This window comes from Heterodontus francisci, unplaced genomic scaffold, assembly GCF_036365525.1.
Source record: "Heterodontus francisci isolate sHetFra1 unplaced genomic scaffold, sHetFra1.hap1 HAP1_SCAFFOLD_674, whole genome shotgun sequence".
In the NCBI taxonomy this organism is placed as follows: Eukaryota; Metazoa; Chordata; class Chondrichthyes; order Heterodontiformes; family Heterodontidae; genus Heterodontus; species Heterodontus francisci.
In genome coordinates, this window is record NW_027141531.1 from 493,324 (window position 1) to 509,251 (window position 15,928).

The 15,928-nt window shown below is 44.2% G+C and overlaps 1 protein-coding gene across 1 annotated transcript in view; it reads left to right on the forward strand.

The window, feature by feature from the left end:
• LOC137363990 (ectonucleoside triphosphate diphosphohydrolase 2-like) overlaps positions 1-15,928 on the forward strand; it is a 113,073-nt gene that overhangs the window by 79,585 nt on the left and 17,560 nt on the right. Inside the window, exon 5 of the mRNA XM_068027486.1 lies at positions 15,619-15,846. Within this exon, the coding sequence (XP_067883587.1) occupies positions 15,619-15,846 (228 nt within the window). The remainder of the gene's footprint in view (positions 1-15,618; positions 15,847-15,928) is intronic.

The window sequence follows — 15,928 nt, forward strand, 5'->3', positions numbered from 1 at the left end:
GGGGTCTTCTTTGGCCTCCTTATCTCGAGAGACAATGGGTAAGCGCCTGGAGTGGCTATAAAGGCCAATTCTAGAGTGACAGGCTCTTCCACAGATGCTGCAGAAAAATTTGTTTGTCGGGGCCGTTACACAGTTGGCTCTCCCCTTGCGCTTTTGTCTTTTTTCCTGCCAACTGCTAAGTCTCTTCGACTCGCCACACTTTAGCCCCGCCTTTATGACTGCCCGACAGTTACTGTTACTGTGGGTACTATTACTGATACTGCGGGTACAGTTATTACTGCAGGTACAGTTACTGTTACTGCAGATACACTTACTATTACTATGGGTATTGTTACTGTGGGTACACTTACAGTTGCTGTGGATAGTGTTACTGTTACTATGGGTACAGTTATTGTTACTGTGACTACCATTACAGTTATTACAGGTACAGTTTTTGCTACTGCAGGTCCATTTACTGTTTCTTTGGTACAGTTACTGCTACTGTGTGTACAGCTCCTGTTACTGTGTGTACAGTTCCTGTTGCCATGGGTAGTTATTGCTACTGTGTGTACAGTTCCAGTTACTATGGGTAGTTATTGCTACTGTGTGTACAGTTCCAGTTACTGTGGGTAATTATTGCTACTGTGTGTACAGTTCCAGTTACTATGGGTAGTTATTGCTACTGTGTGTACAGTTCCAGTTACTGTGGGTAGTTATTGCTACTGTGTGTACAGTTCCAGTTACTATGGGTAGTTATTGCTACTGTGTGTACAGTTCCAGTTACTGTGGGTAGTTATTGCTACTGTGTGTACAGTTCCTGTTGCCATGGGTAGTTATTGCTACTGTGTGTACAGTTCCAGTTACTGTGGGTAATTATTGCTACTGTGTGTACAGTTCCTGTTACTGTGGGTAGTTATTGCTACAGTGTGTACAGTTCCTGTTGCCATGGGTAGTTATTGCTACTGTGTGTACAGTTCCAGTTACTATGGGTAGTTATTGCTACTGTGTGTACAGTTCCAGTTACTATGGGTAGTTATTGCTACTGTGTGTACAGTTCCTGTTACTGTGGGTAGTTATTGCTACTGTGTGTACAGTTCCAGTTACAATGGGTAGTTATTGCTACTGTGTGTACAGTTCCAGTTACAATGGGTAGTTATTGCTACTGTGTGTACAGTTCCAGTTACTATGGGTAGTTATTGCTACTGTATGTACAGTTCCTGTTACTGTGTGTACAGTTCCTGTTGCCATGGGTAGTTATTGCTACTGTGTGTACAGTTCCAGTTACTGTGGGTAGTTATTGCTACTGTATGTACAGTTCCTGTTACTGTGGGTAGTTATTGCCACAGTGTGTACAGTTCCTGTTACTGTGGGTAGTTATTGCTACTGTGTGTACAGTTCCTGTTACTGTGGGTAGTTATTGCGACAGTGTGGACAGTTCCAGTTACTGTGGGTAGTTATTGCTACTGTGTGTACAGTTCCAGTTACTGTGGGTAGTTATTGCTACTGTGTGTACAGTTCCTGTTACTGTGGGTAGTTATTGCTACTGTGTGTACAGTTCCTGTTACTGTGGATACATTTACTGTTGCTGTGGGTACAGTTATTTTTACTATGGGTAAAGATATTCTTACTGTGGGTACACTTATTGTTACTTTGAATGCAGTTATTGTTACCTGTCTCTACCTGTCAGAGCCGAAGTGTGATGTCACAGGAAAAGAAGTGGTGATTGGTGGGTATCTCCTCTGTAAACCGTGGCGCGGAGTCAACTCCCCCTTGGCCCCTTTCTTCCCAGCACCCACTTGATCCTGGCCGTCACGTGGGACCAAGTCCTCTTAATTCAGGCTCAGGCTGGGTTTTTGGGATATCGGGTTACAGGAGAGCCACCCTCCAGCTTAATCCACAGCTACAGTTAATGGCTCCGTACAAAGAGGAGGAAACTCAGTCCTTTCTTTAACTATCAATTTACTTTATTCACTTTGTTGTACAATGTAAGAATAAGGCTTATACACTTAGTTAGGCAAAAGCATGCAACTCAAACTGAGTTATACAGTTAATAACAAAGCTAGCTAGAATTGATAAGCACACCCACTAGGTTCCTCTGACCTTTCCCTGACCTAGTCACAGAAAACAAAGGATAATACCCGGAAAAGGGAGAGTTGACGCTGGCCAGGCGTTCCGTTCTCTCTCTCTCTCTTACGTCATCACCGCGTTGCTCACGCAGGGTCTTCCACTTCCATGATGGTTGATCTCTGGAGTTTATCACTGGCTATATGCCCAAAAAGCTCTATTCTTATTCTCCTTCTTATCTCTCCAGAACTGAGCTGTCTCTGTCCGGTTGGTTTAAGCCTGCTCACCTCGTTCGTATCTTCTCCTAATTGGCCCAGGCCCAAAGACCTCGGTATCACACCATGTCCAAATAAGGCCCTTTTCCTGTGTCCTCTCCTTTGTCTTGTCACATAAATTAATTAGTTCAAACTGGTTTTTACCAGCACAGGCCAGCGTCTGAGCTCCAGGTTACTACAGGTCACAAACAATTCCAGCAGTTTGTAACTGATTCTGTCTTTCTTACAGCCCCTGGCCAACATCTCCCCCCTCATGATCCAAAGATACTTATCTTAGGATCATCAAGTTTCCCTTCTCTGCGAACCATTCCTGAGAACGTCATTGTCCCCCAATGGGTGTGCAATACTGTTACATATAAAAAGATACGTTATAAAACTTAGTATATACAGTTGTGTTTTTTTTTCTTTTACAGTTTTTGTTTATATTCTTTTTGTTTCATTATAGCCCCGTCATCCAATCTTCGCAAAAGTTCATTTTTCCACCTTCTAAGCTGATATACATTGAATACAACAATTATTAGCGCACATAGAATCACTATGACAGCAATATGTGATACAATTCTGACCCATGGATGTATTTGAACATTAGATCCCCAATTCCATAACTTACTCCAAAACCCTGGGTTACGCAACAGTTCATTTGCCTTGTCGGCATGAGTTCTAATTGTTTTAGTGTGTTTATTCCATTGATGAATTATCTGTTTTGCCTCTTCTGCTATTTTGCCCAATCTGCTTAGTTTATTTAGAGATACAGCACTGAAAGAGGCCCTTCGGCCCACCGAGTCTGTGCCGACCATCAACCACCCATTTATACTAATCCGACACTAATCCCATATCCCTACCACATCCCCACCTGTCCCTATATTTCCCTACCACCGACCTATACTAGGGGCAATTTATAATGGCCAATTTACCTATCAACCTGCAAGTCTTTGGCATGTGGGAGGAAACTGGAGCACCCGGAGGAAACCCACACAGACACAGGGAGAACTTGCAAACTCCACACAGGCAGTACCCAGAATTGAACCCAGGTCGCTGGAGCTGTGAGGCTGCGGTGCTAACCACTGCGCCACTGTGCCGCCCTCACTGTGGGATGGGTGGTAATTCGGTGGCAATATATTCCCGTACCTCTTGATCTGTATCAGTACGTTGGACCGTAAGATTCTCCTTTATCACTATCCTCGTTATTGGCTTCGGCAGTACTTGTCCACCAACAACCAAGTCCGAGGTTACATTGTGAATGGCTACATTGTGTCCCTCCAGAGGGCACTGTTTCCATCCCTTGTTGTAGTTCATAGCAGCCGTGGCTATGTAATACGTTTGCCCCACAAGGGCATATTGTAAAAAGGTCTGGTTATTAACAGGCAGAATGGACAATGAACAATTTTCATATGTGCTGAGCCCGGAATTTGTAAGTTTCTGTCTGTTGTCTCTTCCGGACAGGCCCAGTGATTTCCCCCCTTGATGACATTTTGACAAATCTACCCCTTTCTCAACACCATCCATTACAATGGCATGAGATGGTGGGTTACTTAAAGATATCCAAATACCCTCTTGGTACTTGCTCGCATTATGGACTCTCTTTAAAGGGTAGGTCAAATTGCTTCCGTGTCGGGGAATATGAGACACTGCCCCAACATAGTATCTTCCTCTATCCTCGTCACAGGTACCTAACACTCTGTTCGTTAAGGTCAAACTTCTGTTCCCTCCGGTATACCCAATGTTTTTCCCGCGCACACCAACCCATCCACTCCCGCATAATACAAATTTAAATCTTCTCGCTTTCCTTTGTTGGTTCGAACTATTTTGATCTGCCAAGCAAAGTTGTTTCTGGCCACGGCATAGTCCTCCTGCGTCGACACTGCTTCTGGCACGTTCATTCGTCATGACAGCTCCGATGCGGGTTCACCCATAGTTCCAAATATGGTTAATCCAATAGCAATGAAATGTATCACCCTCTTCATTGTGGGCTGGACCTGTAATATACAAGTGTAATTTCTGCTCTTATTTACAATTTCTTTCTGATCCTATTTTAAGTTCAGTCTCTCCATACACTGAGCCAGACTGTCTATATCTTGTTCCCAATTTGTTACTGATTCTAACCATCCATTTCTTCTAGTCCACTTACTTCCCCTGTTTTCTTTATTTTTCTTTTGTTTTTTCCCTCGATTTCTCTCTGTATGTGGACGTACAACATCAGGTTGTCTTTCAAACACCTCCACTTGGATCCGCAGTTGATCTTGCTCTTGATCTCCCTGACCTCCGATTGAAACATCGGTAACATCAAGCATCACATGCCAACTGTGATTATCTTGTTTTTCTCCTATTAACTTTAACTGATTAATGTGATACCAGCCACTCTTATCTGGTGCCGTCAATACTTTGTATACAGATCGACTAGCTTTATCTACTATCTCATAGGGACCGCTGAACTTTGGACTCAAGAATGAGATGGGCTGGTATATTCTGATCATTACCCTTTGTCCGGGGTCCAACTCTATCGGGCTGGCTTTCGCATCGAAATAAGCCTTGCTTTGCTGGCTCTTCTTTCCTTGTTGGTGAGCTGCTACATAATTTGCTTCTCTCACTGATTCTACTAGCTGTTGCACCCATTTTTCTGATATAATACTGTCCACCTCGGGTTCGGACAAGTCCAAACCTACCAACCCCTCCATTCCTCTCATGTCCCTTCCCGTCATGAGTTTATAGGGAGTATAACCTGTTGATGAAGCTGCGGTATTCCTGATTACCATCAACACATAGGGCAGAACAACCTGCCAGGTTGTCTTGTGCTGCTGTACCATTTTAGCTATCATGTTTTTCAATGTCCGATTCATCCTTTCCACAATTCCACGAGACTGTGGTCTATAGGGTATGTGGAATCTCTGTTTAACCCCAAAGAGGGTCATTACATTTTGCATTACTTGGGCTGTAAAATGTGTTCCCTGATCTGATTTTATGCTTCGGGGTAAACCCCACCGAGTGAATACCCTTTCTAACAGAATTTTCACGGTGATTTTGGCTGTATTTGTTCTGGTTGGGAAAACGTCCACCCATTTGGTAAACGTATCTACTATTACTAGAATGTATTTAAACCCTCCTGGAGTGGGGGGTAAGGGTCCTACATAGTCTATCTGTAAATTAGTCCAAGGCCCTTCTACTGGTCTAGTATGTCGGAGGGCCCCTTTCTTGACATTCCTATCGGGGTTGTGTTGTGCACAGATCAAACAATTCTTGACGTAATGTTCCACGTCACCTTTCATTCCAGGCCACCAGCACACCTCCTTTATCCTTTCCAGGGTACTCTCTGTCCCTTTCTGTCCCCATAAGTCATGGTACCAGTGGATTATTTGGTTTCGTCCCCCCTCTGGCACAACGAATTTTCCTTCACATAAAACCACTCCGTCCTGAATATAGACCCCCTTGTACTCTTTGTATGTGTCTGACTCTACTCCTTCTATCAGTTTTTTCAATTCTCCATCTTTATTCTGCTCCTCTGTTAAATCCATGACATTAACCAGTTTCCCTTTCTGTTCCCCAATGTCCTCAATCGGTGGCTGCCATTCCTGCCCACTAACAGCACCTTGTTTGGCTAGCTCATCCGCTTTCCTGTTCCCTTCCGGAGTAAGTTTTGAATGAGCTTTTACCTTCGTGATCCCATATCCTTTACCCGGTGCTCCTTCAAAGATGTATCTTAATAATGGAGCCGATGGAAGGGGCTTCCCATCCGCTGAGACAAAACCTCTCGCCTCCCGTAAGGGCAAATGTTCCGTGAGGCTATTACAGACATACATGCTATCAGAATATATAACTGATCCAGGTGGGAAGTATTCTGGGTGGCCAACCACATATGCGACGGCTGCTAATTCTGCTGCCTGCGTGCTCATGGTTTTAGGCAATTTTAAGGCTGCGCTAAATTTTTCCTGACCGTGTTCGTCTTCTACATATATCCCGCACCCAGTCCTCCTCTCGTCATCCTGTACTGATGAGGAACCATCCACAGAAATTTTTAAGTGGGGTTCTTCTTTTTCCTTTGCATCTTTGCTTTCGGTCTCCGTTGCTTTCTCCAATCCACTCCTACTCCCTCCTTTCTGTTTTGATACAAATGGTCCCTTGGGATCATTTGCTATCATGATTTGACACTCATGTTTCTCTCCTTGATACACTAGATTGTCTGCCAACATAGTGGTAGTTTTTACTCCTTTCAGGCTTATGTTTCTTCCTTGCAACAATAGTGTCCACCTAACAATTCGGTTCTGACTTACTGACCCGTCTTTGATCCTACCGTCTAATAGTAACTGTACGGGGGTATGTTCTGTCAATATTGTAAGTGGGTTTAGTCCCACTATGTAAGTAAAATACTGTACTGCCCAAAAAACTGCTAACAAATGTTTCTCGCACGTCGTATACCCCTTGAAACACTGCCCAGATGCGGGCCGCAAACGCGACAGGGTGTTCACCTTTTCTTTGATAGCATTTCGTTAGCGCCTCCACTGGGTCCCCTCTGTTAGCACCCATGACGTTTAATACTTGTTCTTTTAAAGCCTCATTTGTGCCTCTACCGAGTTTTTGCTCCTCCGGTAGGGCGGAGTGTATGTGTGGGTGTAGGCACATTATAATTAATTTTCTTTCTTCAGCATCATCTAAGCCATGTATTCCTCTCTGTTGACTGACCGCTTGGAACAGCTCCCTAGGATCATCCCCGGGTGCGCACGTCCCAATATCTTTCGCAATATCCCTCAAATTGCTGTCCCCCCATTGGGGTGGAATATGTCATACACGGGCCAGCTGCCACCTGACCACCTGCCCCTATCGCTGCCCTAGTGGTCACAAGGGGGGCCATGGGGGCCGATGACTCCTTTGGCTCTGGCTCATATGCTGGCGGAGGATCCTCGGGTAGAGGGTCTCCATCATCATGGCCATATCTAGCCGCTTTGTCTGCTAACTCATTCCAATCTATGCCCCCATCACCATTCTCCTCACTGCCTTCGGGTACAAAAGCACAGATTATACCTCTCTGCATGGCTAGCTGCTCTTGCAGTCTCGCTATGTATTTTTGACACTTTGTGTGATCACCTGAATTACTTCTGTTTTCCTGAGCTGCTCTCTGAATCACATTCATAGCAGTTTTTAAATCACTACATTGCTGTTTCCATCCTTCCACCTCAGCTTTAGCTGCTTGGGCTTCTCCTTCTCGCCTACTTTTTTCCCTAACTAGTTTCTCACACTGTAACTGATATTGGTTCATATGCATCAAATCTGCACTTCTCTGTCCCTGCAAATTAGTTACTTTTTCACTAAGGCGGGCTGCCTCCCCACGGAGTTTTTTATTCTCTTCCTCTAGTCTGTTCTGCTCATTTTTAGCCTGCTGTTGGCATTCTATCCATTCCTCAAGTAAACAGCCAATAGGTACTGACTTCTGTATTTTTAAAAATTTCCCAGCTGACATCTTTGCTTGTGCAATCTTCAAAAGGACTTCTCCTACGGGATTTCCCTTGTCGCTAGTGTGACCGGCATACTCTCAGTATTGCGGCCACTTCGCTATTACGTATTTTTGGAGGAATTTAGGGGATGTGCGAGGCAAGTTCTTTACACAGAGGGTGGTGAGTGCCTGGAACTTGTTGCCGGGGGAGGTGGTGGAAGCAGGTACCATAGAGACGTTTAAGAGGCATCTTGACAAATACATGAATAGGATGGGATTAGAGGGATACGGACCCCGGAAGTGCAGAAGGTTTTACTTTAGGCAGGCATCAAGATTGGCGCAGGCTTGGAGGGCCAAATGGCCTGTTCCTGTGCTGTACTGTTCTTTGTTCTTTGTTCTTTGTTTGAATCCCTTCCAATCAAAACAATCCGAGTCTCCAGGGCTTGGAGATTCCCTTTGTTTCGACATCTTATGTTAGTAGTTACAAATTAACCCCTAAGTTCCTGTTCTCTCTGTACTTTGCCAATTCGGTTCAGCTCGAGTCTCCTGCTGATTCAACGGAGAGATTTATCCTCGAGTCCACCCAGGGACGCCAATTATGTAAACCGTGGCCCCTTTCTTCCCAGCACCCACTTGATCCTGGCCGTCACGTGGGACCAAGTCCTCTTAATTCAGGCTCAGGCTGGGTTTTTGGGATATCGGGTTACAGGAGAGCCACCCTCCAGCTTAATCCACAGCTACAGTTAATGGCTTCGTACAAAGAGGAGGAAACTCAGTCCTTTCTTTAACTATCAATTTACTTTATTCACGTTGTTGTACAATGTAAGAATAAGGCTTATACACTTAGTTAGGCAAGAGCATGCAACTCAAACTGAGTTATACAGTTAATAACAAAGCTAGCTAGAATTGATAAGCACACCCACTAGGTTCCTCTGACCTTTCCCTGACCTAGTCACAGAAAACAAAGGATAATACCCGAAATAGGGAGAGTTGACACTGGCCAGGCATTCTGTTTTCTCTCTCTCTCTCTTACGTCATCGCCGTGTTGCTCACGCAGGGTTTTCCACTTCCACGATTGTTGATCTCCGGAGTTTATTGCTGGCTCTATGCCCAAAAAGCTCTATTCTTATTCTCCTTCTTATCTCTCCAGAACTGAGCTGTCTCTTTCCGGTTGGCTTAAGCCTGCTCACCTCATTCGTATCTTCTCCTAATTGGCCCAGGCCCAAAGACCCCGGTATCACACCGTGTCCAAATAAGGCCCTTTTCCTGTGTCCTCTTCTTTGCCTTGTCACATAAATTAATTAGTTCAAACTGGTTTTTACCAGCCCAGGCCAGCGTCTGAGCTCCAGGTTACTACAGGTCACAAACAATTCCAGCAGTTTGTAACTGATTCTGTATTTCTTGTAGCCCCTGGCCAACACTTCCGTGTCTCTTTTTGGCCAAGTGGTTTAAATCAAGAGATGTTATTACAGCTGAAGCTTACAGTTAAAAAATGCACTTTTAAAGTATTTAACATCCAAATTAATTAACTAAATAGAATAGAGATGGCCAGGCAGGCGATGTGTTACAGCTGTAGTATGTGGGAGCTGGTGCGATCCGCGATGGCCACATCTACAGCAAGTGTTGGCTGCTCGAGGACCTTTGGCTCAGAGTTGATGAGCTGGAGTCTGAGCTGCAGACACTGTGACACATCAGGGAGGGGGAGAGTTACCTGGACACTGGGTTTCAGGAGAGAGTCACACCCCTTAGATTAATTACGTCAAATTTGGACCGTAGTCAGGGATGGAAGGGTGTGACTGTGAGTGAGGCAGGTATGGGGATCCAGAATTTAACTTTGGAGGAGCCTCAGCCAGTGCCCTTATCCGATAGGTACAAGGTTCTTGTTCCCAGTGTGGACAAGGGCACAGACTGCAGTGAGGATGAGTGAACTGACCACAGCACCGTGGTTCAGATCGCCATTCATGTGGGGGGAGAAAAGAGAAATGTAGAGGTAATAGGAGATAGCATAGTTAGGGGTATAGATACTGTTCTCTGCAGTAAAGACAGGGAGTCCCGAAGGCTGTGTTGCCTACCTGATGCCAAGGTTAAGGACATCTCTTCTGGGCTGGAGAGGAACTTGGAGTGGGAGGGGAAGGATGCAATTGTCGTGGTCCACGTAGGTACCAACGACATAGGTAGGACGAGGAAAGTAGTTCTGCTGAGGGACTATGAGCAGCTTGGGCTAAATTAAAAAGCAGAACCACAGAGGTAATAATCTCTGGATTACTACCTGAGCCGTGTGCAAATTGGTGTAGGGTAAATAAGATTAGAGAGGTAAATGCGTGGCTCAAAGATTGTTGTGGGAGAAATGGGTTCTAATTCATGGGGCACTGGCACCAGTTCTGGGGAAGGAGAGAGCTGTTCCGTTGGGACGGGCTTCATTTGAACCATGCTGGGACCAGTGAGGTGGCGAATCGTATAACTAGGGTTGTAGATAGGACTTTAAACTAATTAGTGCGAGGGAGGGTTCAATTGAAGGGAAGTTTAAAAAATCAAAAAGAAACGAGAGAGCAGAGGTGCAGGGTAGTGAAGAGGTGAACGGTAATCAAAGTGTGACAGGAAGGGGCAGAAAATATAAGCAGAAGAGTGCAATAGAAATTAGAACCAGAATGAGTAATAATGGTAAAAAGTCAAAGCTTAAGGCTCTTTATCTGAATGCACGCAGCATTTGCTACAAGATAGATGAGTGGATGACACAAATAGAAATAAATGAATATGACTTGATAGCTATTACAGAGACGTGGTTGCAGGGTGACCAAGACTGGGAACTCAATATTCAAGGGTATTCGACATTCCAGAAAAATAGGCAAAAAGGAAAAGGAGGTGGGGTAGCTTTGTTAATAAAGGAAGGTATCAGTGCAGTAGTGAGTAGTGATATAGGTGAAATAGATCGTGATGTGGAATCAGTTTGGCTGGAAATAAGGAATAACAAGGGGAAGAAGTCATGGGTGGGAGTCGTCTATAGGCCGTCAAAGAATTGCCTCACTGTAGGACAAAGTATAAATCGGGAAATAGTGGATGCCTGTAAGAAGGGCACTACAATTGTCATGGGTGATTTTAATTTGCATATTGACCGGACAAATCAGATTGGCAGAGGTAACATGGAAGACGAATTTGCAGAGTGCATCAGGAATTGTTACTTAGAGCAATACGTTGCAGAACCTGCCCAGCAACAGGCTATTTTAGATCTAGTAATGTGTAATGAGGTAGGATTAATAAGAGATATCGTAGTTAAGGATCCTCTAGGGGGAAGCGATCACAACATGGGAGAATTTCAAATTCAGTTTGAGGGCGAGTAACTCTGGTCTCAAACCAGTGTCTTCAACTTAAACAAGGGCAATTACCAAGGTATGAAGAAAGAGTTGTCTAAAGCGGGCTGGGAAGATAGACTAAGGGGAAGGTCAGTGGATGAGCAGTGGCAGACATTTAAGCAGATATTTCAAAATTCTCAGCAAAAATGTATTCTAGTCAATAAAAAGGACTGGATGAGAAGGATGAACCACCCGTGGTTAACAAAGGCGGTCAAGGAGAGTATCCAATCAAAAACTAGGGCATACAAAGCGGCGAAAACTAGTGATAGGCCAGAGGATTGGGAATTTTTTAGGAACCAGCAGCGGATGACTAAAAAGCTATGAAAGAGGGAGAAAATTGATTATGAAAGTAAATTGGCAAGAAATATAAAAACAAACAGCAAGAGCTTCTACGGGTATTTAAAAAGAAAGAGAGTAGCTAAAGTGAGCATGGGACTCTTGGAGGATGTGACTGGAGAATTGATAATGGGGAACAGGGAAATGGCAGATAATTTAAACCAATATTTTGCATCGGTCTTCACGGTGGAGCACACTATAAACATCCCACAGATATCAGATAAGCAAGGAGCTAATGGGAGGAAAGATCTTGTAACACTCTCTATCACGAGGGACAAAGTATTAGACAAACTAATGGGACTAAATGCAGACAAGTCACCAGGACCTGATGGCCTACATCCAAGGGTTTTAAAGGAAGTGGCTGCAGAGATAGTGGAGGCATTGGTCGAAATATTCCAGAACTCACTGGATTCTGGGAGGGTTCCTGTGGATTGGAAAACTGCTAATGTGATGCCCCTGTTCAGGAAGGGAGGGAGACAAAAAGCAAGAAACTATAGGCCAGTCAGCCTAACATCGGTCATTGGGAAAATGCTAGAGTCCGTTATGAAGGAAGAAATAACAGGACATTTAGAAAAGCTTAACACAATCAAACAGAGTCAACATGGTTTTGGTTTTGTGAAAGGGAAATCATGTTTGGCAAATTTGCTAGAGTTCTTTGAGAGTATAACAAGCAGAGTTGATAAAGGGGAACCGGTAGATGTAATGTATTTAGATTTCCAGAAGGCATTCGATAAGGTGCCACATAAAACATTATTGAGCAAGATAGGAGCTCACGGTATTGGGGGTAATGTATTAGCATGGATTAGCAGAGAGTCCGGATTAATGGGTATTTTTCAGGTTGGAAAGACGTAACTAGTGGAGTGCCACAAGGATCAGTCCTAGGGCCTCAATTATTTACTATCTATATTCATGACTTGGAGGAGGGGCAGAGTGTAATATATCCAAATTTGCTGATGATTCAAAAATAGGTGGGAGGGCATGTTGTGATGAGGACATAAGGAATCTGCAAGGGGATATAGATAGGTTGAGTGAGTGGGCAAAAACTTGGCAGATGGAGTTTAATGTAGGAAAGTGTGAGGTCATGCACTTTGGTAGGAAGAATCAAAAGGCAGACTATTATTTAAATGGAGAGAGACTCCAGAAAAGTGCAGCACAGAGGGATCTGGGTGTTCTTGTGCATGAAACACAAAAAGTTAGCATGCAGGTGCAGCAAGTAATTAAGAAGGCAAATGGAATTTTGGCCTTTATTACCAGGGGTTGGAGTTTAAAATTAGGGAAGTCTTGTTACAACTGTACAGAGTGTTGGTGAGGCCGCACCTGGAGTACTGTGTACAGTTTTGGTCCCCGTATTTAAGAAAGGATATACTGGCATTGGAGGCAGTTCAAAAGAGATTCACTAGGCTGATTCTTGGGATGAAGGAGTTGACTTATCGAGAACGGTTAAACAGGTTAGTCCTTTATTCATTAGAGTTTAGAAGAATGAGGGGGCGATCTTATTGAAACGTACAAGATTCTGAGGGGGCTTGACAGGGTAGATGTCGAGAAGATGTTTCCACTAGTGGGGGAATCTCGAACTAGAGGACATAGTTATAGAATAAGGGGACACTCATTTAAAACTGAGATGCAAAGGAATTTCTTCTCTCAGAGGGCAGTGAATGTCTGGAATTCTCTACCCCAGAGAGTTGTGAAGGCTAGATCAGTGAAAGTATTTAAAGAGGAGATAGATAGATTTTTGAAATATCGGGGAGTTGAGGGCTATGAGGAGCTAGGAGCTGGGACAGAACAGCCATGATCTTATTGAATGGCGGAGCAGGCTTGAGGGGCCAAATGGCCTACTCCTGCTCCTATTTCTTATGTTCTTATGTTATTGCTACTGTTATTGTGGGTACAGTTCCTGTTACTATATGAAAAGTTCCTGTTACTTTGAGCACAGTTATTATTACTATGGGTAGTCATTGTTACTTTGGGAACTGTTACTTTGGGCACAGTTACCATTACTGTGAGTACAGTTATTGTTACTGTGGGTACAGTTACTGTTACAGTGCATACAATTACTTTTTGGGGGTACAGTTATTGTTACTGTGAGTACTGTTACTGTTACTACGTGTACAGATACTGTTACTGTGAATACAATGACTGTTACTATGTGTACAGTTATTGCTACTGTCCCCATAGTTACTGTCACTTGTGTACAGTTACTGTTACTGTGGGTACAGTTATTGTTTCTGTGGGTACAGTTCCTGTTACGGTGGGTACAGTTATTGTTTCTGTGGGTCCAGCTCCTGTTACTGTGGGTACAGTTATTGTTTCTGTGGGTACAGCTCCTGTTACTGTGGGTACAGTTATTGTTTCTGTGGGTACAGCTCCTGTTACTGTGGGTACAGTTATTGTTTCTGTGGGTACAGCTCCTGTTACTGTGGGTACAGTTTTTGTTTCTGTGGGTACAGTTCCTGTTACTGTGGGTGCAGTTATTGTTTCTGTGGATACAGCTCCTGTTACTGTGGGTACAATTATTGTTTCTGTGGGTACAGTTATTGTTTCTGTGGGTACAGCTCCTGTTACTGTGGGTACAGTTATTGTTTCTATGGGTACAGCTCCTGTTACTGTGGGTACAGTTATTGTTTCTGTGGGTACAGCTCCTGTTACTGTGGGTACAGTTTTTGTTTCTGTGGGTACAGCTCCTGTTACTGTGGGTACAGTTATTGTTTCTGTGGGTACAGCTCCTGTTACTGTGGGTACAGTTATTGTTTCTGTGGGTACAGTTCCTGTTACTGTGGGTGCAGTTATTGTTTCTGTGGATACAGTTATTGTTTCTGTGGGTTCAGCTACTGTTACTGTGGATACTGTTATTGTTACTGTGGGTATGGTTACTGTTGTTGTGGGTACAGTTACTGTTACTGCAGGTGCAGTTATTATGACTGTGGGTCCAGTTACTGTTATCCTGGAATAAAAGCAAAATACTGCGGATGCTGGAAATCTGAAACAAAAACAAGAAATGCTGGATTCACTCAGCAGGTCTGGCAGCATCTGTGGAAAGAGAAGCAGAGTTAATGTTTCGGGTCAGTGACCCTTCTTCGGAACCGGAACTGTTATCCTGGGTTCAGTTACTGTTGCTGTGGGCACACTTATTGTTACTATGGGTACAGTTACTCTTATTCTGGGTACCTTTTCTGTTACTGGGTGTACATTTACTGTTACTGTGAGTACAGTTAGTGTTGCTGCGGATACACTTGTTATTACTGCGGGTACAGTTACTCTTTCTGTGTGTGCAGTTATTATTACTAGGGTCCAGTTACTGTTGGTACAGTTACTGTTACTGTGGGTACATTTCCCATTACTGTGGGTACAGTTGTTGTTCCTCAGGGTCTAGCAGTAATAATCTAATGCCCTGACCTCTTGTGAAGTCTTGGAGCTGAAAGTTTTGATTTCTTTTTAACATGAGAATTCGCTTTCATGGATTTGTGCCGGTGACGGAGTGGAAGTTACTCAAAGGCACACGCACCCCCAGAGCAAATGGTGCAAGAAATGCAGCACGAATGACAGTGCTAACAAAATACTGCTTGGCAATAAAGCTGAAGCAGCTGCTTTGTGCTGGTGGAATGGGGCCACTTTGGATGGAAGCAGATAGTCTCAGAGTAAATGAAAGGAAGAGACACTTCGACATGACAAATGAGCGTGAAGGAAAGGTTTCAGGTAACCAGAAGTGCTCTTTTATGTTATAGCATTTACCTCTGCCCACCGACTCTCCCAACTATTTCACTCTACCTCATTTCAGCAGTCTCCACTCGCTTACACATTCCACCCACCTCCCTCCCATCCTCCCCCCCCCCCCCCACCACCCTCCACTTTTAATCAACGTCACGTCTCCACTTCCTGTGCCCTATCCCCCTCCGCAAGCTGGGGAAATGGGGTTGAGGCATATGGTGAGAGGGTGGGTAGGTGGGATTGAGGAATATGGTGAGAGTGTGGGTGGGTGGAGTTGCTGCATGATACCAAGGTGGTTTTGCTATCTGTAACAGATCTTTCCTGTTCCTACAAATTCTTATCTTCCACTTTTAACTCCCATATGGAGATGAGGTATTGAAGGACGGGACACTTGCCAGATGTTGTTGACGACAGACCCTACAGTACCAACAGCCAACAGACTGAGTAAGACAAACACCTTGAGAATGATGTTCCCCTTCCTTTACAGTACGGAGTGGTTGGAAGATGGATTAAGCCAGTGAAAAGTACCGTGGGTGCAATGGACCTTGGAGGGGCATCAACACAGATCTCCTTCGTGCCCAGAGGGAAGATAGAAAACCCTGAAAATGAAGTCTCTCTGCGTCTATATGGCAATTACTATTCCGTGTACACTCACAGCTACCTTTGTTATGGCAGAGACCAGGTTATGAAGAAAGTCTTCTCAAAAATGATGAATGTAAGAGGCCATACTTTCTGTTGAATGTTTTCATGTAATTTGCTCAGTGCAACTGAGGGATGTGGTGAGAGGATGGGTAGGT